This window comes from Lagopus leucura, unplaced genomic scaffold (genome assembly GCF_019238085.1).
Source record: "Lagopus leucura isolate 7727_CA_CO unplaced genomic scaffold, USGS_WTPT01 Super-Scaffold_100018, whole genome shotgun sequence".
Taxonomy (NCBI): domain Eukaryota; kingdom Metazoa; phylum Chordata; class Aves; order Galliformes; family Phasianidae; genus Lagopus; species Lagopus leucura.
The window spans coordinates 201,918-224,371 of NW_024962272.1; the positions used below are offsets into that span (position 1 = coordinate 201,918).

At 37.2% G+C, this 22,454-nt stretch overlaps 1 protein-coding gene across 6 annotated transcripts in view; it reads left to right on the top strand.

Moving 5' to 3' along the window:
- Window positions 1–21,245, top strand: part of JAK2 (Janus kinase 2) — an 87,505-nt gene extending 66,260 nt beyond the window's left edge. For all 6 annotated transcript variants that reach the window (XM_042877330.1, XM_042877325.1, XM_042877326.1 and 3 more), the window contains 8 exons: window positions 780–930; window positions 1,595–1,731; window positions 4,406–4,595; window positions 5,446–5,570; window positions 10,044–10,216; window positions 11,798–11,915; window positions 15,236–15,349; window positions 17,137–21,245. In XM_042877330.1, coding sequence (XP_042733264.1) covers window positions 780–930; window positions 1,595–1,731; window positions 4,406–4,595; window positions 5,446–5,570; window positions 10,044–10,216; window positions 11,798–11,915; window positions 15,236–15,349; window positions 17,137–17,244 — 1,116 coding nt within the window. In that variant the 3' untranslated portion in view covers window positions 17,245–21,245. The remainder of the gene's footprint in view (window positions 1–779; window positions 931–1,594; window positions 1,732–4,405; window positions 4,596–5,445; window positions 5,571–10,043; window positions 10,217–11,797; window positions 11,916–15,235; window positions 15,350–17,136) is intronic.
- Window positions 21,246–22,454: the final 1,209 nt, after the last annotated feature.

Here is a 22,454-nt window from a genome sequence, read left to right on the forward strand (position 1 = left end):
AATAAAAAAAAAAAAAAAAAAAAAAAAAAAAAAAAAAACACAACTTTCCTAACAATGTACGTGACCTTTGGTTGGCATAATTCTAGTTATGCTGTAAATGAATACCTAAATACCTAAAACCTGTAAGATGGTGTGTGTTGCTGACAATTCTATTTTATTTAAAACAGAAATATTAGCATTGCCTCAGGGGCTCAAGGGATGGGGTTGTTGAGCAGAAATATATTCCATAAAAATATTATTTCTTATATCTAATTTCTATTTGGAAGTGAACAGAAGTTACCATTTTCTTTAATGATTTGTAGGATTATTATTATAAATTGGCTGTTTTTCTAACAAAGCCTCATCCAATTTCTCAGGTGTTGTAATCAGCTCTTAGAAGAAATTTCAAGATCTTCTTTAGACCTAGCTTCTAGACATCTGTGTTTTTTCAAAAGATGCCCTCATCTCTTCTACTAAATCACATTCTTTTCTAGTGCCAGTGAAGATTTTTTACATCTAGTGAAGCTCACTCAGCTCACTAATGGATAAAATTTTCTGCTGGATTTAACCCAATGGATAAAATTTTCTGCTAGAATGAGATGACATACAAAGGAGATACCTCCTTCTCTAGATTATGGTAGTTCTTCTAAACAGCTGGTCAGTTGGTCAGATGTGAATGTTGGTGAGGTGATAAACCTAGGTTGAGAGCTGTATTTTTTCACTGCTCAAGTCAGAATATCATGGCTATTAGAACTCTTCCTGGTTATATGGTAAAAAGGCTTTTCTCCCTTCTGTTCCAGAAACTACAGTTTTATGAAGATCGACACCAGCTTCCTGCCCCCAATTGGACAGAGCTAGCAAATCTGATAAACAACTGTATGGATTATGAGCCAGATTTCAGGCCATCATTTAGGGCAATTATACGTGACTTGAATAGTTTGTTCACTCCTGGTGAGTCTGAGTCTGTGGTACAGAAGGATAGCATTAGATAGAAAAAATCCTAGTTTCTGCAGGTTACATTTCTTATGGTGGCTCCCATTTCAGTATTTTGGCCTACAACCACTCTTCAACTCCATAGAGTATTCCATTACTGCTGCTTAGTTTGTTGTAAAAAAGAATATATTAAAAGTTAGTGTGAAATAAAAATAATGCTTTGAGTGATGATTAATGTCTATCTTAACTGTTCTAGTCTCCTAGCCAAATGTATTTGCAAAGGTCTTTTTTATCTCTGAAAAGTAAGAGATATTTTACTAAGTGGAACATGCACGTTATCACAAGCCCAGGTTTTTATTTCTTCCCTCAATAATAATGGAGTCATTGTGCAATAGCTGCTGAATTTAAGTTCAGTAGATCTTTAAAAAAAAAAATAAAAAAAAATTGAAATTACAGCAAGACTTGTTATGAGTCAAGCTACTTGACTGTTTGGTAATATCTCATTGTCTTCATGACTGCAAAATACTGAGTAGAAATAAAGGAGATTGTTAATATTCTACTAAGCTCAGAGTTTGCCTAGGGTTAGAGTTAGGTAAAAGATGTACTGTAGTAAGCTTGTTTCATTCTCCTGTTTGCTTCTCTTTTCTTTCTTCATCCTTTTTCTCTTCCTCCTACACCTCAGATTATGAGTTATTGACAGAAAATGATATGTTGCCGAATATGCGAACTGGAGCTCTTGGATTTTCTGGGGCCTTTGAAGATCGGGACCCAACACAATTTGAAGAAAGACATCTTAAGTTTTTACAGCAACTTGGCAAGGTAGTATATTTGGAAATTTTCTAATTGCCTAAGAAATAGCTACTTTTTTCAATTATCTTCTAATGACCCTATATACATTAGTATATACATTGGATGCTTCCATTACAGAAATAAATAAAGAAATATCTGAGCACAGTGGAAAAAAAGATTTGAAAGGAACTTGTTTGATGGTTTTAGACAGAAGAAAGGTAGCTGTTTTCTACGTTGAATCCAGTCACCAGGAGCGGCTTAATATTTCCAGTGCAGAGCTGCGTCTGACGCTTCATTTTTTGTTTGTCAGTTTTTATACTTGGGATTCATTTACAATTGTTCCAGAGCAATCTTGTATAGAAACCAGGAGGCTGTTGTTTTTTGTTTTTTTTTTGGGAACTCTGAATACAAGGGCCTGAAGCTCAGTAATGTCTTTGAGATACCTGTGGGCCTCAAACATTTTAAGCTTTAGAAATCAATATTTGGTTACAGTGTTTTGCAAGTCATTGCAGCTTGGCTGTGGAAAACATGCACAGACAGATGACTTCAATGAAGTTCTGTCAGTTGGACTAAGTACGCCTATTCCAGAATGGTTTCTCACTTTTTTATATTGGTTACTGATGTGTAGCTACATGTCCACTTGTCTCTGTAAGTGACAAAACCTGAAAGCAAACTGGCAGAAGTGCTTCTATTTGTAGGTGATTGTTGGCTATAAACAGTAGTGTGGAGTGGGGAAAGGAATGGATTTGCTGGTGATGACTGCAAAAAGGAAGATAAAAAGAGTAGAGAAGAAGAAGGTAGAGCAGAGAATGGAAGAAAAAATACTGAAAAACAAAGGAGAACCATGAACCAGAAGGAGCCTTAAGGTGTAGTTCTTTAGAAATGCAGGAAAAGAGGTATCCCAGCGGGCATTATGGGAGTTAAGCAGAAGTCTGTGAAGAAAGGGGAGAAAATGAATGGATATCACTCCTTGCCCTCCTTTTTTTCCAGTGCTGTTCACATCCTTTCATAGAGCATGTTTCTTACAGACAGTTGCTGCAGAAATGTCACTGTGATAGAATCATAGAATCACTCAGGTTGGAAAAGACCTTAAAGATCATCGAGTCCAATCACAACCTAACCAAACTACCCTAAATCTAACAACCCTCCACTAAATTAAACACATTCAGGGATGGTGACTCAACCACCTACCTGGGGAGCCTATTCCAGTGCTTAACAACTCTTTCTGTAGTGAAGTGTTTCATGTTATGCAACCTAAACTCACCCTGGTGCAACTTAAGGCCATTTCCCTTTGTCCTGTCACCAGTAAGAAAAGGCCAACCCTGATCCCACTGTAAGCACCTTTCAGATATTGGAAGAGGGCAATAAGGTCTCCCATCAGCCCCTTCTTTTCCCCAGACTAAACAACCCCAGTTCCTTCAGTCTCCTCCTCGATAGGGCATATTCTCCAAGCCCTTCACAAGCCTTGTTGCCTTTCATTGGACCTGATCCAGCATCTCACAGTCCTTTCTGTTCTGGGTACCCAAAACTGAACACAGTACTCAAGGTGTGGCTTCAACAATGTTGAGTATAGGGGCAGGATTACTTCCTTAGTCCTGCTCGCCACACCATTCCTGATACAATCCAGGATGCCATTGGCCTTCTTGGCCACCTGGGCATGCTGTTGGCTAATATTCAGCTGACTGTCCAACAGAACACCAAGGTCCCTTTCCATCAGGCAGTTTTCCAGTCACTCGAGCCTGTAGGGTTGCCTGGGATTGCTGTGACCAAAACGCAGGACCCGACACTTGGTCCTATTGAAACTCAGTTTACCTTGGCCCATCGATCCAATCTATTCAGGTCCCTCTGTAGTGCCTTTCTCCCCTCAGGCAGATCAGCACACCCTTCCAACTTGGTGTCATCTGCAAATTTACTGAGGGTGCACTCCATACTCTCAACAAGATCATTAATATAGATGTTAAATAAAAGCAGTCCCAGTACTGAGCCCTGGGGGACACCACTCGTGATCAGCCACCAGCTGGATTTAACTCCACTGACCACAGCTCTTTGGGCCTGGCCATCCAGCCAGTGTTTCACCCAGCAGAGCGTACACCCATGCAAACCATGGGCAGCCAGCTTCTCCATGAGAATGTTGTTGGGGACAGTGTAAAAGGCTTTACTGAAGTCCAGATAGACCACATCAACAGCCTTACCTCCGTTCTCTAAGCGGGTCACCTTGTCATAGAAATAAATCAGGTTTGTCAGTCAGGATCTACCATTCGTAAACCCATGCTGACTGGGCCTGATCCCCTGGCTGACCTTTAATTGGTCTATGGTGGCACCCAAAATTATCCATTCCATAACCTTCCGAGCACCAAGGTAAGACTGATAGGTTTGTAACTACCAGGATCATCTTTCTGGCCCCTTTTGAAAATGGGCATCACATTTGCCAGTCTCCAATCCACTGGGACATCCTTGGTTAGCCAGGACTGCCAAAGAATGATGGAGAGTGATCCTTTACTCTTAACTTCTTTCATGGTGGTTTTGTGATATTTCACTTAAATAATTATTACATAAATAATAACATAGTAAATGTTACATAAAGCTTGTTATATCACTTCAATGTTATACTACAGTGTGCACTGAGGTATTTATAGACAAGCACTGGGAAAGAGAGGATAACGTGGACTCATTTTTTAATTCAAGTATTTCTGTTTATATCTAGGGAAACTTTGGCAGTGTTGAGATGTGCCGGTATGATCCCCTACAGGATAATACTGGGGAGGTGGTGGCTGTGAAAAAGCTGCAACATAGTACAGAGGAGCACCTTAGGGACTTTGAAAGAGAAATTGAAATACTTAAATCTCTGCAGCATGATAACATTGTTAAATACAAAGGAGTTTGCTACAGTGCAGGTATGTGCTATTTTGAATACACCTTAAGTTGCATAACTAAGCATGTAGACTGCAAGAAATTCAGGCAGATGTTTACAAAAGCCTTTTCCAAGGGAAGAAAAGTCTGTTATGTACAGCTTTTCATTGTAAGATGAATTTTCTTTATTCAGTCAGCTCATGGCATAATTTATATGATTTTTAAAGAACAGGCTGTTTTGACTGGTTACCCAGTTGCTTTATCTTAAAGCGATGAATTTGGAGTTAAGTAAGAAAATGAAACCATTTTTTTAACTTTTTTTTAACTGTTCTTATTTTTCCTTTAATGTGACGTCTGAGAGTGGATAATACCACTTTTTGTACAACTGTATAATAAATGACTAAGAAGGAGAAAATTTCAGAAACATGTATTTGAATGAATTGTTGATGATGTTGAAATTGAGTGAAAACACAAGTTTTGTGCAAGGTCTGATTGTTTAAAAAAAAAAAAAGTGTTCAAAATCGGACTAAGTTTTGAAGATTGCTAAATTGCTAACTAGTTGACGTCAGTTGTCATTCTGAGTTTTACCTCAGCAAAAAGAAGGAATTATGTAAACACTGGTATACATGGGTGGCACTTGTGCTTTACTTTTGGCAATAGTAGTTTTTATGAGATGTTGAATATTAAGCATATACACATTGTGGTTATGTTTAAATAAATGGCATTTCCATGTCAGATACAAATAACAGATGAAAAATTGCACACTACTGAGCATACAATAGAATGCATTTTTGTTAGTGAGACTTTTCTATTACTTCTGTTCACTTGTAAATGCATGTTTCAAAACTTTGCATTGAAAAGTGACATAAAGTATTTTATTTGTTGTTGTAAAAGGTCGTAGGAATCTGAGATTAATTATGGAATATCTACCATATGGAAGTTTACGGGATTATCTGCAGAAACACAAAGAGAGATTGGACCACAAAAAGCTTTTGCTATATGCATCTCAGATATGCAAGGTGAGAGAGTTTTCATTTGGCTTGGCAATTTGACAAATCTGACAAATTTGCATCTACTCATTTCATTCAGAAGTTAGTTGTTTTGTTATATATATTTTTAGTAGTGTTAGGCAGCTAGAAAAACTTAACAATAGAAATGATAGTAAGGTGTACTTATATTCAAGAACTTGAAAAAATTCTGGGTATCTTCATAATCCTTAATGCAACATGTTGACATTGATCTGTATGCTGATTGAGGGAGAATTAAATTTTGAGAGTCATTTATGTTTATGAGGTATAAAGGCTTATTCAGAAGAATTAAAACATCTTTTTTTTCTAATGAAAGCTGGATTGAAATTGTGAAGGATTTAGTGTACTCATTGAGGCAAGCTATTCATGGGATACCATAACTGATATTTCTTTTATATAAAAGTCACTTAATGACTTTTAGAGATGAATATCTATAACAGTGTTCATATATTTAACAATATTAGTAATATCGTCATTTTATAAGTAATATTATTTTTAATTTTAATTTATTAATATTAAGTAAGTAATATTAGCACTTTGATCTAGTGGAGGGAAGGTACCTGATTCCTATGTGAAGAGCTAGGGGCTATTAAAGTGCCCAAAACTGTAATAATTCAGTCTCACTGGCTGACATTGAAAATACTTCATAAATTCTGAAAATGGAAACACGTATCTAATCTTCCTATTAACTTATTTCTTACTACCTCAGAAGAAAAAATTATGCCTGCCTTAGATTTATGCTACTGTTGTGTTTAAGATATGAGAAACTATGGATGCTTCAGATTTCACTGCAGGCTTATTACCTTTAATTAAAAAAAAAAAAAAAAAAAGACAAATGGACGCGCACATACTGCCTTCTTATTCTAAGACAGGTAACAAATATTTTAAATTTCCTCTCCATTATTTCAATTTCAAACAAGGAAATGGTAAATTACTTAACGAGTATTCTGTAGGGTGTATAGCCATTACATATTGTCATATCTAGTAGACTTGTGCCTTCCACTTTCAGGGCATTTTGTGTGTACATGTATGCACAAATACGTGAGAAACATTGAAATACTGCAGGTATGCAGACTGCCGATGTAAAATCAAAACAACAGATCAAATGACTTATTTCCAAGTTCTAAGTACCAGCTAGGAGGAAGGAAGCTAGAATTTGCGTTTTGCGGGTAATTAAGAGGGAAAACTTGTGCTTTCATGTAATGAACATGGGCAAACACTATCAGAATGTGGGAAGTCAACATAGAATGTAGAATTACTTTAGTTGAAAGGGACCTTAAAGATTATCTTGTTCCAACCCCTCTGCAGGGTTGCCAACCACTAAATCAAGCAACTAGATCAGGCTGCCCAGGACTCCATCCATCCTGGCCTTGGAACATTTCCAGGGTTGGGGCATCCAGGGCTTTTCTGGACATACTGCCAACACTTCACTATCCTCTCAGTGAAAATTTCCCTGGCACTTAGTTTAAATCCTCTTTTAGTTCAAAACTGCTCCTGTGTCCTGCCACTATTTACTTGAAAAGATTATTTTCCTCCTGCTTACAAGCTACGTATAAGTACTAGAAAGCCATGTGTAGAACATACAGATAATTATCTCTTGTTGACTTCTAAGGGAAGCAAAGCCTAAGTATTAGTGTGTGTATTTTGCTTTGCCTTAATGCTACTGTGCTACCTGTAAAGCAGAGGTTATTTTGATTGCACTAAGTACTTCTGTTGTATTATTTTGCTTCAGAACAGCTTGATGTTTTTCCTCATGGGAGCTAATGCTTTGTTTCACTCTGGATAAAATCTCAAAGGGTTAGTGAGTCTGTGCTTAGTTTGGAATCCTGTTTTAAGATAAATGTTTTCAAAGCAGACTGCTTAAATCTGGCAAAAGCACTCAGTTATGATATATTACTACGTATTAAAAATGAGTACATAATATTACTAAAATGAGATCGAAATACTTTTAGCTTATCACCTCTTCTCCTTTCCTTTTCTATTTCTCTCCTGTTTTGTTCCAGCGTGTTTTGTTCTTTCAGCATCTGAAGTCTCTTCTGCCTCGTGTGCATTTCTGTTACTTTTTTTTGTTCGTTTGTTTGTTTTGCTTGTTAGTTTTTTAGCTGAAATTCTTTTCAGCTTCAGCCTTCTTATTTCAAGTACGTGTGAGAGAAGTGAAGACATTACCATACTAAAAGGTTAAGATAAGTGTGCTTGCTTGAAGTGTATTTGGTTCCTTACTGAGAACTGGGATAAATGTCCTGTCTTGTTGTCACGGAGTTAACTAGATCTATTTATGCCCATGACCGGGGGGGGGCAAGTAAGCCCCTGTCCCTTCCCTCCTCCGCCCCCTCCCCCGCCCCTTTCCCCCCCTCCACCACCCTCCCCCCCCCCCCTCCCCGGCTCCACAAAATGGGAAGGAAGAACGGGAAAAAAAAACAGTGGCAACAATCTATGGAGAAAAACTGATTTTACTGTGATATTGGAATGCAAGATAACACAATCTAATACAACCTAATTGAAACTGAGAGTAATAAATCAAATAAGATAGGAGAGAGAGAGAGTTCCTGGGACCGAGTCAAACCTGAAAAGCTTGGAGCGGCTAGGAAAGCACCCTCCAGCACCCACTGCCAGGCAGTAAGAGAGCGCCGCACCTGGAAGGGCCAGATCCCGTGCCTTCTGTAATGTACAGGGATAGGTACCTGGGATTGGGGCAGTAACACTTTAATGCCCAGTGCACTACATGATGTTTTGATGTGGAATACTTAAAGCCAAAAAAAAAAAAAAAAAAAAAAAAAAAAAAAACAGAAAACCATGACACCTGTGTTTCTCATACTGTGAAAAGCAGTTTTCAGAGATGGCATTTGCTAATTGTGTTTCTGTAGAAGCAAATCATTGCAGCTATAATGTGATGTAGCTCGTGTCACTAGTTCTGCTTTTCTGGTGGCAAGCAATAGAGTTCTGTAGTCGAATTTAAAATTTAAAATTTCCCAATGCTTTTCTGATTTTGAGGCTGTTCTGTTTTTCCCCTTTTGACACTACATTTTCTTCATTCTTGCTGGTAAGAGGGTGGGAATAATTTTGTTTTTCTACCTCATAGTGCTTAAAGTATTTCATTTATCCTTGCTTGAAGGCCCCATAACTACCATTTGAATAGCAAAGGTGAAAAAATTTCAACAGTGTCATTGAACTTGACCTCACTGTTAGTGTAATGTCAGAGGATTATGATTTCCACTCAAAATTTGCATGATTTCAAGTAAATATGTCTCTGAGGCTGGAAAATGGCTATTATAACAGGAAAGTCACTAGTATCAGAGAAACTTAAGGACTATTTTCAGTATGGTATTTAATACTACTGTTTTTCAGGATAGCAAAAGATAACAGGTAATGGTGAAGATGTCAGTTTTAAACAGATTTGAGTGGATGTTCTGAATATACAGTGTTGCCACCTAATGGTACAAGGAGGTAGCATGAGACTGAGACGAAGTAGACTTCCAAGTTACACTTTTTCAGAGGTTTCTCACTTAAAAAGGGAAAAGACTAATCTTTTTACATTAAAAATATAATGCTGATGCCCCAAATGTCTGAATTTATTCTAGAACATCATTTATTCTAGAACATCATTTATTCCTTTTTCTGTTGTGTTGCCATGTTTCTTTATGAAACTGTGAAACTGACAGCCTGCTTTGTGTTTTCTTCCATGTATGAAAATCAAGAATCTTTTAGTACCACATTGTCAGTTTCTGTTCACCATCTATTGCTGTGTAGGCAAGAATTTTTTTAAAATATTTGCTGTAATACCTTAGCTTGATTGTCTCTTCATGCACTGGCTTCTGTGTTCAATTAATTGCAAAAACAGAATGTATTGGTAAGAAGGGATCAGCAACAGCAGCTAAATATGATAACTTCAGATTATCGTTTCCATGGGTAGCCATTACACAAGATACAGCAAAAAGAGAGCTGTGATAGAGGATAATGGTCAGTAAGAAGGAGAAAGGAGAAAGAAGATTTACAAATATGAATACAGCCAGAGAATAGCTGTCACATTCAAGGACTTGTAAGATAAAGTTTAATAATGAAATTAGGAAAGCAGATGTGAAAAATAGAAAGAAGGTTAATTCAAACAGCTAATGAAAGGACAGGTTTCTTATCTGCCCTGCATCATGTAGCTTAGCCCAGACTTTGTTTATTTTTGCTTGGAACTGGCAAACTGCACTTGGGTATGGAAAAGAGCTGTAACAGCCATCTAGCTACATAATTGTAAAACACTTGGCTGAGAAAGGTTCTCTATATAGTTGCCTTCAGTTAAGGAGAGTCTCTTGCATTTGGAAACAACATTAACTTAATAGAGAAAGCAAATATTCAAGTACTCTGATTTTGATACATTCTCTTTGATTTTAACTTTGAGCTTGTTTCATCCCTTTAAAGATAGCGCAGCCACTTAAAAATGATTTTCTTTTCTGTTGTGTTTGTGAACACGCTTAGGGCATGGAGTATCTGGGCACAAAAAGATATGTTCACCGGGATTTAGCAACAAGAAATATCTTAGTGGAGAATGAGAACAGAGTTAAAATTGGAGATTTCGGATTGACTAAAGTCTTGCCACAAGACAAGGAGTACTACAAAGTGAAAGAACCTGGTGAAAGCCCTATATTTTGGTAAGTCTTCTCTCAATGTATGAAATCATGATATGTTTTCAGCTTTGTGGTTTCAGACAACTGTTTTACATACTGTGGAATTGTGGTGTAAAATTTCCAAGTCTGTTTTTAAAGCATTGTGAAAGTCACATGCATGATCCTTGCTTTTACAGAACAACATTGAGAATTCCTAACTTTATGCATATTTCCCCTCCCCTCCAAAAAAAACCAACCAAACAAACAAACAAACAAAAAAAAACTAACAAAAAAACACCCTGAAAAAATCGTAGTTAACAAGTTAAATAATGTCACAGGGAATGTATTCAGAGATTAAAGAAATCTAGAATGCTTACTAAAGAGTGGGCTCCTGTAAGTTTTGGACCTTTAAACAAAAATATGTATCTTCTAGATGAGATCTGTTGGATGAACCATCTGTTGGCCAAGTGGAATTAAATTGTACAGATGAGTTAGCAAGGATAAAGTATTAGGTTGAATGTTAAGGTAAATGAACCACTGGGACACATCCTGGAGGAATGGGCTGCTCTAGCTCAGGTCCCCACAGGTGGCTGCTCCCCCACCCCTCCTGCCCTACCGCAGGCTCCTTGGGCTGCAGCAATGGCCTGGGGCTGCTTCTTCAGGGGCTTTTCATGGGCTTCAGCTTTCATTAGTCACATCCACTGCTACACCTTTGGCTCTTCTGTTGCTGCATGTGGATATCTACTCTGCATGGTGTTCATGGGCTACAGCAGGACAGCCTACTGTACCATAAGCTAATCCTGAGCTGCCTGGAACTTCTGCTCTGCGCCTGGAGCACCTGCCATCTTTCTGCACTTTGGGTTCTGCAGGGCTGCTTCTCTCACACTTTTTTCATTCCCCTCACACAGCTGCTGTTGTACAGCAGTTTTTCCAGTTAATCTCACAGAGGCACATTAAGTGTTGCTCATAGCTCAGCTCTAGCAGTGGCAGGTTCTTGCTGGAGCAGCTGGAGTTGGCTCTGATCTGCCATGGGACAGCTCCTGGGCTCTGCTCACAGAGGCCCCCCTGCAGTCTCTTGCTACCAAAAACTTGTCAGATAAATCTAATACAGCTGCATTTGGAGTATGTACTTCTGTGTATTCAAAATGCCACTTCATATTTGTGATTTTAGTGTCTATAGCTGCCATAGGTGACCTTAAAATATAATAATTAAGGGGTAAATAAAATAATATAAAATAGCGTTAACAGTAGATGTTATTGATCTGAAAAAATTAAGCCCACAAATGCATGGGACACAATTCAAAGCTTACTGATAGTGGTGGAAAGATATTTATTGGTTATAACTGTTTTTATTCCCAGTCCTTACCATGTCAAAATCTTATTTACCCTCATTAGATGCAGGAAAAATACCAGTTCTTACGTAGCAGTTAACTACTATTATCAGAATACTTGTTCACTTTTACTAGTGAAGGCAATGTCTATGAACAAAAGGTACTTTACTCATGGAAAAAAATAAAAAAAAAAAAAAAAAAAAAAAAAAAAAAAAAGTCCTATTCAAAGAAATATCTTCAAAATTGGAAAGATGCAAGTGATGCAGAACAATATTATTTTTACCATATGTTGCAGGTATGCTCCAGAGTCTCTGACAGAGAGCAAATTTTCTGTGGCTTCAGATGTATGGAGTTTTGGTGTGGTCTTGTATGAACTCTTCACTTACATTGAAAAGAGCAAAAGTCCACCAGCTGTAAGTACTTAATTAATTTTTCCCAGAGATTTTTATTTGTTTATTAAAAAAAAATAAAAAATAGAAAGAGTGTATGGATTTTTTCTGTGTTTAGATGGGTTGATATTTACTGAGCCTTTTTTGGAGTGTAACTTCGTGTTTGAGACAACGTCCAAATGGAAACAGCAGCATGCTGAGAAGCATTTGCATCTAGGTGTAAAAAGCAAAGGCTATCTGGAAAATAGTCTGTGCAGACTTAATCTGCTCTGTAACTTCCAGAGTTACAGAGCTGTTTGAAAAGGATTTGAAAATATCTAATTAGAGACTTATCTTTCTCATTCTTTATAGAGAGATCCCAGATGAAACTGTTCCATTGTAATATTACAAGTATTTTTAGCACCACCCCAAATCTAAGGCCCAGCCAAGCAAATACTTCAACCTGAAGTAGATTTAAGTGAGGTAACTCTTAAAGTTACTTTGTTATCTTAGCAAAACCCGAGGTAATTATCTGTAGCTCAGAAAGGAAAGAGAGTTTTTCTTTTCTTGCAGACTGTTGACAAGTGTCTTTAAAGGCACTCACTAAATGAAATAAAGTACTACTTGTTTACTGCAGAACAGCTCTGCAGTTGGGAATTAAGTTCATAATGTTACCTTTACTAGAATTGCCCTGCAGGCATTACAGAAGAGAGGTAACTCGAATGTTTACTAAAGCTGTCTTCACTATTCACCAGTGTCTCAGTCCTGGCAAATGTAGTTCTGAGAGGTAAACAGTGATCGTAGGGAAAATGTATTTGACAGACCTCTACATCAACATCAGTAGAACTTAGTAATTGTATGCAATCACAAAAGATATTAAAGAATCCATTCAGAGCCATTCTGAGGGACCTCAACAGGCTAGAAAGGTGGGCCCAGATGGACCTGATGAGGTTCAACATGGCAAAGTGCAGGGTTTTGCACTTGGGCTGGAGGAATCCCAGGCATCCCTTCAGACTGGAAGGAGCGGTCCTTGAGAGCAGCCCTGTGGAGAGGGACCTCGGGGTCTTGATAGATGAAAAACTTAACATGTCCTTGCGGCTTGGAAAGAAAATGGTATCCTGGGTTCCATCATAAGAGGGGTGGCCAGCAGGGACAGGGAGGTGATTGTCCCCCTCTACTCTGCTCTTGTGAGGCCCCATCTGGAGTACTGTGTCCAGGTCTGGAGCCCCCAGTACAAGGAACATGCAGAGCTGTTGGAGAGTGTCCAGAAGAGAGCCACAAAGATGATCAGGGGGCTGGAGCACCTCCCCTATGAAGACAGGCTGAGGGAGCTGGACTTGTTCAGCCTGGAGAAAAGAAGGCTGTGGGGTGACCTCATTGCAGCCTTTCAACACCTAAGGAGAGCCTACAAACAGGAGGGGAGTCAACTCTTTTAAAGGGTAGATAACAACAGGACAAGGGGAAATGGTTTTAAGTTGAGGGAGGGCAAATTTAGGTTGGATGTCGGGGAAGTTCTTTACAGAGAGAGTAGTGAGGTGCTGGCACAGGCTGCGCAGAGAAGTTGTGGATGCTCCGTCCCTGGAGGTGTTCAAGGCCAGATTGGATGGAGACCTGGGCAGCCTGGTCTAGTATTGAATGTGGAGTTTGGTGGCCCTGCATGTGGCAGGGGGGTTGGAGATTCATGATCTTTGAGGTCCCTTCCAACCCTGGCCATTCTGTGATTCTGTGAATCACAGAACCAGAGAACCATATAAATGATCTAGTGATCACCTAGTTGCTACCCCTTGCTAAAGCAGATTCACCAGAGTAGATTACACAGGAAAGAATCCTGGTCGGTTTTCACTTCTTCTGGAGAAGGAGACTCCAAAACCTCTCCAGGCAGCCTGTTCTGTCACTCTCTCAGTAGTTGTTTCTCATGTTCAGGTGGAACTTCCTGGGTTACAGTTTGTGTTCCTTGTCCTGTCACTGGGCACCACTGGAAAGAGCTTGGCCCCATCCACATAACTCCCTCCTATGAAATATTTACAAGCATTGACAAGATTCCCCCTCAGTCTTCTACTTTTCAGCCTAACAGTCCCAGGTTTCTCCGCCTTTCCTTGTAAAAGAGATGCTCCCAGCCCCTAATAATCTTTGTGGATCTCCACTGGACTCTGTCTAAAAGTTCCCTGTCCCTCTTGAACTGAATAGCCCAGAACTGGAATAGTACTTCAGATGTATCCTCACCAGGGCAGACTAGGAGTAAGGGATTTACCCTCCTTGACCTGCTGACTGTACTCTTCAATGCATGCCAGGATACCGTTGGTCTTCTTGGCTGCAGGGGCACCCTGTTGACTCATTTGCAGCCTGTCATCCACCAGAACACCCAAGACCTTCTTTGCAGAGCTCCTTTCCAGCAACTCAAACCCTAATCTGTACTGACTCATGCAGTGGAGAAAAAATTCTCAGAGCAGGAACAGCTCTCTTTGTCTGATACCAAGCAGTGCAGATATGTGGAGTTTTTCAAAAGGACCGTGAAATGAGAAGTAATGTAGTAAGCCATGGAATATACTTTGAGTAAATAAACATTTTATGCGTTCATGATTTCATGATCAGAGCCAGGCAGCTCTCTTGGTATGTATCAAGAAAAATTTGTTTTTATCAATTTGACAAAGCAGCATGTCATCATCATTGTAACTGTTACTTGTATCACTGACTTTGGCATTCACACATTCTACCAGCAGTTATTTCACATCTTCGTGTTATCACCATTAAAGACACTTATGTAACACTGGAAGAGAAACAATCCCTTTACATTATGCTTAGAAATTATTTTCCCTTAATAGTATTTTCTCATTTACTTTGTATCTCTGGCAATCTGAGAGAATTTTTTTTTGTCTGCTTTCAAGGTTATGTTGATTTTTGGCTAGCAAGATTTATTTATTTATTTTTAGCTGAGTTTAATTAATTTTTAGCCTCTAATTACTGATTAATCCAGTTCATTTTTTTAATGCATCTCATAATGTTATTATATGTAACAACATTTATATATACATAACATTTTGTAATGTTATTATTTGCTTTTTGCTTGACAGGGGCTTTTCAAAGCATCCAAATTTTAACATTTCAGGGATCTCTTTAGAATTACCAGTAAGATTTTTAACTTATAACTTTAAATCTTATATCTATAATCCTAGTTCCCCCTCAATGAATGGTGATTGTTGATATATTATCAGAAATTGTTATTTATAATTTTATCTTTGCTATTTAATATATTATTCATAGAATTTCTGAGGTTTGTCTTATAAAGAGTTTCCCAGGGTAATGATTTTGCAGCATATTTTTTTCCCTTTCAAATCTTATTTATGATACTTGGCCTTCTGTTTCAGGAATTCATGCGCATGATTGGCAATGATAAACAAGGGCAGATGATTGTATTTCATTTGATAGAGCTTTTGAAAAACAATGGACGACTTCCAAGGCCAGATGGATGCCCTGATGAGGTGAAGTATTATTATAGTAATATATTACTGTAGTCTTAAAGGTGCACAGTAAGGGTGAGTATATAGTAAACTTCATGTTTCCTTCTGTGTGGATTATGGAAGAACTTATACAGCCTGAATTGTGCTGTTGTTTTATCAGTTACATGATGGGTAATAATCACATTTGTTTTTATGATACTTTAGATTGTACTCACTCAGGAGCTTATAACGTAGTCTTTCTGAATATGTGAAATAGGATTATTATGACTATTACACTGGAGCACTCAGGCTGCTATTTAAAAAATGTAAATTTAATAAGACAGTGAAGTTTGGTGTATGGAATTTGTTCCATAAAAGACTTATATAAACCTTCTTGCTCAAAACTGTACTGTAAGTTTTCTGATGTGTTTAATGTTTAGGAGAGAAACTTTACTATCTACTTAGGGTTCAATTAATCATATTTAATTCTGAGACTTAAAAAATGCTTTATCTTTATTTCCCTCTCTTGCTCTTCCTTCCTCAAGTATAGAAATACTTACATATGTTTATCATGCGTATTATTAATCATCAAACATTCTTGGACAGGTGCTATGTGCAGATTGTGCATACAGTGAAGAATATGAATTGGATTTTATCTGGACATGGGCTTTGGATTTGTATTCATACTTTTTGTAGATCTAGTATATGCCTCTAAAACAATCTAGAGAGTATGTTAATCCAAGTTTTTTTAATTTGCTAATACTCTAGGTGTTTTAAAAATATTTCCTTACTATTTCTAAGCCTTTTACTTCACTGTTCTTTTGAGGAGGATGCACTTCAGCTTGAGGAATGTAACTAAAATAGATACACTATTTTTTTTTTTCCTATAACTTCTAGTCTAGATAGATTCTTGTATCTATGATTGGACACACTTGGCAATAATTGCTGAAATAATTCCTACAAAACTGCAGATAGGAGATACCAAGGTCGAGAGATCTAGCAGAGAAGAAAAGGAATGACACAGATGGGGCAGGGAAACCATTGGACATGTGCATATGAGTACAACAGTTGTTGAATCACAAAGGTTTGAAGTTTTCATAGATAATCTGGATTTCCTATAAGTATGATAGTACATGATAGTACTACTATTTTATTGAAACTAAGTTCTGTTGTCTGACATTTCTTCAGCTAACAAAGCAAGATGGCAATGCCTCTCTTCTGTTAGAAACCATGATCATCCCATTTTGATCCTAATCTTGAAACTTCCTAGGTGTTTGTAACTTACAGGCTGCTTTGGACTCAGATCAATGTGAGAATTTCAGATCTGCTGAAAAGTGGAGAATTGAGAGCTACATTTGTTTCGAGCTTTTCAGATAGTTGTTAAGCAGAAATTTTTAAAAGAATGAGAATCTGCTTACGATCTGGGTTAAATCAGTGAAAAGAACACAAATGAAGAGTGTCACAGGACTACTGTTCTGTGATGGGATATCAGGTGCATATTTGGGAAAATAGCATGGCTAAATGCCTTTAATATTTTCAAACAATATTTTTGATCTGTTTTTAATATTATTAGGTTCAGTTTGCATTTGTGTCATCTTACAAACTTTGAAAATTAATTCAATTTCCATAATAACTAAAAGAGAGAAAATCTTCATAAAGGCCCTTTGCTGTCCTTAAGCAAGGAAATTGATGACTATTACTAAAATCTTGCTATACTATCGTGTCACTGTTGCATGGAAAAATGCAGTTAAGTTGGAGAGTCTTTGCACTTAACTAACTGTCTGTAGTATCTATTAACACAGTATTTATTTTCTTTTTTTCCCCCCCAGATTTATGCTATCATGAAAGAATGTTGGAACAATAACGTTACTCAGCGGCCCACCTTTAGGGATCTTGCTCAGCGAGTGGATCAAATAAGGGACAACATGGGTGGATGAGGAAACTGTCCCTCCTTAAGAGCATGTATTAGGATGCAAACAAAATGTACTTGGTTTGCTGTGTATAATTGACATATGTGCACTTGTGCATTTACCTTTGCTGGAAGTAAAATCTGCATGGCAAATATCTTATATGAATCTGCAAACTGAGGAATCCTGCTGGTTTTCTTGATCAGGATATATTTGTTACTGTGAGAACATGTTGAAATTCTCAATACGGAAAGAAATTATTTTTCTAAATTGAATAATATAATATATGGTCAGTCTACAAAACCATTATTTGCCTTATTTGGCAAGCAAAAAAGAGGTGAGAAATATTGTGAGATTAAGAAATGATAAGACTATTTCCTTGTTGAAATGGAGATACATAGAAAAGACATGTAGTCTTTTCACTGTGAATATGTAGTGAGTGACTGCACACCCTGTTCTGTGTGTTGCACAAGGGCTTTGTTTTGTTAATGTGCTTTTGTAACTTTTTATTGTTGTTGCAGAAGTGGCTTCTCTGTATAACAAAATGGAATTGGTTATGTAATCCAGCAACTTTTAATGTGCCTGTCTGAATCAATGATCAGTCAGCAGCATATGCAAAGAAACATAGTCCATGTGATATACTGTAAGTATTTCTAGGGGAAGGAAAAGGAAGTGAATTGTTTGTAATTTGGACAGCCAGATAACTCACCTGTGTGAGAATTGTAATTTAAGTTGGAAAAGAAAATAGTGACAATTTTTTTTGTATTTTTTTCCCTTAAGTATTAGATTCCCTTTACGTATTTGAGGAAACAGTGATAGCAAGTAGAATTGAAGACATTTTGTCTTCAGATTGTTTCTGAATATGAAAAAACCAAACATACTGCTTTTGAATGTTGCTCTTTCCATCTTTGTATTTTTTATGCTGTCCTCAGTGTACCTGTAAATTGGAAACTTCCTAAAAACAGAATTAAAAATGTAGAAAATGCCCTTCAATTCCTCACTTTGTTATGGTCATGATCTTGTATGTTCCTTCCAGTACCCTAAAAAGAAGGTTTATTGCTCGGTGTATGATATGGTCAGTCACTGCTCAAAGTCATTGAATCAACTTTGGGCCAATTCTTTTTAAAAATCTCCATTTCTTCCTGTTTTAAGACCTAGCCCATGACCATTTGGAAGAAGGAAAGTATAAGTACAATTGCTTCACATTTAGCTAGAGGCAAGAACATGATCCCAGTTAATGAGAACTGGAAGGAGGTTAAAGTTACCTGAACAGATTACTATGTGTAATTCCACTTCTGAAGTAAATCTAACAAATTTGTGGACAAGGCAACTAATTGGTTTTGCCTCCAAGCATGAAACTTGGGAATAATCTTGTATCTTAAAGCAGTGAACATTTCAGGTTTTGTTTATTTAAATTCAAATGATCTGTTATTTTTACATATTCTTAGATGTTGTTTGTAAAATACTATGCTTGTTGTTCTTGAACTTTTGCTGAGGTTCAATTAAGGCTACACAAGCTCACAAACCCTTAAAATCCATAATGTATTTAAAATGAAGTGTTCGTTTTTGAAATTTGTGGCAGTGAATTTGTGGAATACAGGGACTACTTTGCTGTGAAGCCTCATTAAGATTCGTGATTAATTACATCCATCTACTCAGAAGTTTAAGTAACTACAATTAAAAAGTAAGAATTTCTTGCTCAGTGTAACATAGTGCCAGTATAGCAGTGTTTTGTACCACTGTGATCTTTCTTTCCCACAATTGCTCATTCAAGGTTATGATTTTATAATACGGGAGACTGCTAAGTAGTGGCAGCAGCATCAGCCCTCTTTCTGCCCCTTGCATTTAATAAAAATGTTGTTGGGCTTTCTTCCTATGAAACTCTTTCACAGAACCTTTGAACTGATTTTGCCAGCAGCTTATAAGCTGCAAAGAACTTTTGAGTACTCCTATATGTGTGTTTTCTCTGTTTCTGTATGCTGCTTTCAAGACGATTTAGAAGTTTCAAGCAAGGAGCACCTTTGCATTTGTACTCTCAGTTGTGTGTACATGTTTTTTGTAGCAAAAGAAGATAAAGCTTTAAAGCATTGAAGCAGCATTTTAGCTGGTGTAACGTATGCGGGAACTATGTAAAATTTGCAGTGTGGCAGTTGATAGCTGACTGGTTTCCAATATATAGTAGACTAACAATAATTTATGTAAGAATCTCAGGGAAGTTTGTGTAATGCAATGAACATATCTTCCAGTCTGCTATTTTTTCAAGTGAATAAAAAGTCTTTTGCTTGTTCTACTACCATATGATTGATTACATAGTCTGATTGCTTAAATGTAATGTGGAATTCAAGGATAATTTTTTTAAGTTTTGTGGACTTTTTACTTCAATACTTTATAATTTTTAGAGAAAGCCGTACCTTTACACTGCAGTATAACTTTGTGCTGTTGGTCAGGAGCATATGTAGTCCATTGTACCAAGTCGGTCTGTGCAAAGGGCTTGATCATCCAGGATAAGTATTCTTCACTGGATGAGTAGGACCAAGTAGTGCTTAGGACTCAGGGGATGTGTGTGATCATCTGCAGTGTCAATGTTTAGGTCTTGGAGCAGACAGAATCATGGTTTTCTCAAAAAAAATGTAAAGGATGTAAACACAATGATTTGTTGAATTTGCTAATGCCACGTGTAGTATCCTTGTTAAAAAATAAAATGAAATTAAAAAAAAACAAAAAAAACACAGAAATAAACCCCCACAAAAACTGCATTTCAAGAGCAAATCTGTTGTAGATTTGTAGAATGCCATATTTTTATATAGTATTTTTATTAACAGAATCATATTTTTGTTTTTGAAACTTTCTTCAGTTGGCATTGCGTTTGTCACACTTCAGTGTAGTCAATATGCTACCCAAAATGCTGTGATTTACTGTAGGAAAAGTGCTGTTTTATGCATACATGACTGCTGCTACGATGTAGAATTAAGATACTAACTACCGCTTTGCACTTATGTCAAGTGAAAGTGTTCTCCTGTAAGTGCACAGTGTATCTTAAAAAATCTACAAACAACTATTGTGTAATGTAATATAATATTGGTTTGTTACCTATCAGTATAAATAGCCTAGCCTTCAAAATCCATTTTTAAATATCATCACAACCTTGCAACAGTCATGTAATAAGCCTGAGGAGGAACGGATTTTCGAGAAAAGAAACCCAAACTTTGTCAAGATGTGTTACTGATTAAAAGCTTCCATTGTTGAGATAGTTACCACTATACATACAGCCAAAACTATTAAAAAGATGTTAAATTATTTGAATTAGTTTTAGAAACCAAGTCTTTAATTGTTGTGTTTGCTTGAAGTATGGCCAGCTGTATTGAAATGTTTGAGAAAAGACTGCATGAAGTATAAAGAAATGTTACTCTTGTGTAAAGAAAGCAAACTTTTCAGGAATGTCTGAGCACATAAAGCTGGAGGATAGACTCTGAGAGCAGGAGTGGAAGCACAGAACTACAGGAGGACTTTTGGAAAAGGCTGTTGTTAAACAGTGAAGAAGCATTCTGAAATGCACAACAATTTACAAAAACACTGGTAATGTCTACTGAAAATGCCATATCATTACAAATGTGCTAATGTATTTCTGAACTGTGTGTTGTCTGCCTTAAATCTAAAATTCGTAGAGACCTAATCCTGAGTGAAAAATGCAAGAATGACTATACCAAAAGAAACTGCTTAAAATTGTTCAATGCCAGACAGCAATCTTAAAAGGTATTTAAGTTGTTTTTTTTTTTTTTCTTTCCTGAATCTTGCTTTTTAAATAAGAGTTTTACAATACTTTATATTAAAGTAGAAAAAGTCCCTTTGGGGGAATGGAGAAGAAAACTCATGTTTCTTGTAGTTGGACTTCAAATATTTGGGTACATGGCTTGTTGGAGAGAACGTAAAGGGGGATATTTTCTAGAAAACTATGTATTAATGACTGAAACTTATCTGTGCTTTTCTTTTGAGTTTGGTTAGTAAAAAATAAAATAACTGAACACAATGAATGGCACGTGCCTGCCAAGGTTTTCTTTTATGCAATGCCTAGAACTATTTTTTGGTGTTGAAGTTGCTGGTGAAGAAGACTGCTCTGTTTTAAAGGGGGTGAACTGCAGTGTACACAACTTTGTGACCTTCCTGGGGTAGCTATATGTAGTGTTTTTCCTTTTTCTAAGGAACTCTTCTATCCCAAAATAAAGGCTGATTTTGGGTGCTCCCTGAAGTTAAGATTGACTTAACTAGCTTAATATGAAATTGGTCATTTGGAAATGAAGAAGCACTTCCTTTTATTGTCAGTATTTACAGAGAGTCTCTGACAGACTGCCTGTTAACCAGAGTGCAGTTCTTTGCAGTTCCTAATGCAAGCAAACCTGGGTACAAATGCAGAAATGAACATGTGATTTTTGTTACTTTATCAGAGGATTTCCTCTAATTTTTATTTTCTTAGATATATAAAGATTATCACCACTTTGAACAGAATTTATGCAAATGAATTTTTTGTTGTTTATTTTAGGGGAGAGGGAAGTGGGTTTTTTTGTTTTACTGATTTGTGTTGGTTTTGTTTTATTTTGCATTTTGATAAGTGCAATAGCAAAACACAAAGTATATGTATATATGTAAGTACACAGTCAGATATATAGGTATATCTCAGTCAGATATAAGATACTACGCTGTGGTGGAAATAATTATCCTAGTTCAGTTACCTCTTCCAGCACATACAGGTGTTTTATTCAGTGAAGTGTTTGAGCTGCCTTTGAGGTGACGCTGACTCTGAGTCAGGATTAAAAAAAAAAAAAAAAAAAAAAAAAAAAGGGGGGTGAGGAGGAATAGAGGAAAGCCAGGCACTTTGGTGCTTCCTATTGTGGCCTTGTCCTATATAGATCTCTTGCTGCACAGGATCCACCTGTGCAATGCAGTGGATCTGGCAACCAAGTGTATGCAAGGGACTTCTCCATGAGCCCTCAGCAGCATGCTGTGGCTGCAGTGCAGGTCAGAATGAGGGCTTAAGTCATTCATTTCTTATAATGCTTTCACAGGGCCGAATAACTCCACCATTAAGGGCCAAACAGCTTGGAATCCCACTGATAACTGAAACACTAAATGGGGTAACAAGGGAAAAGAATCTGAGGAGAGTTTCCATAGGGAAGGAACACCAAATTCATCAGATGTCAATGTAATCAAACTAACATAATCATCTTTCCAAATTTAAGGTGTAT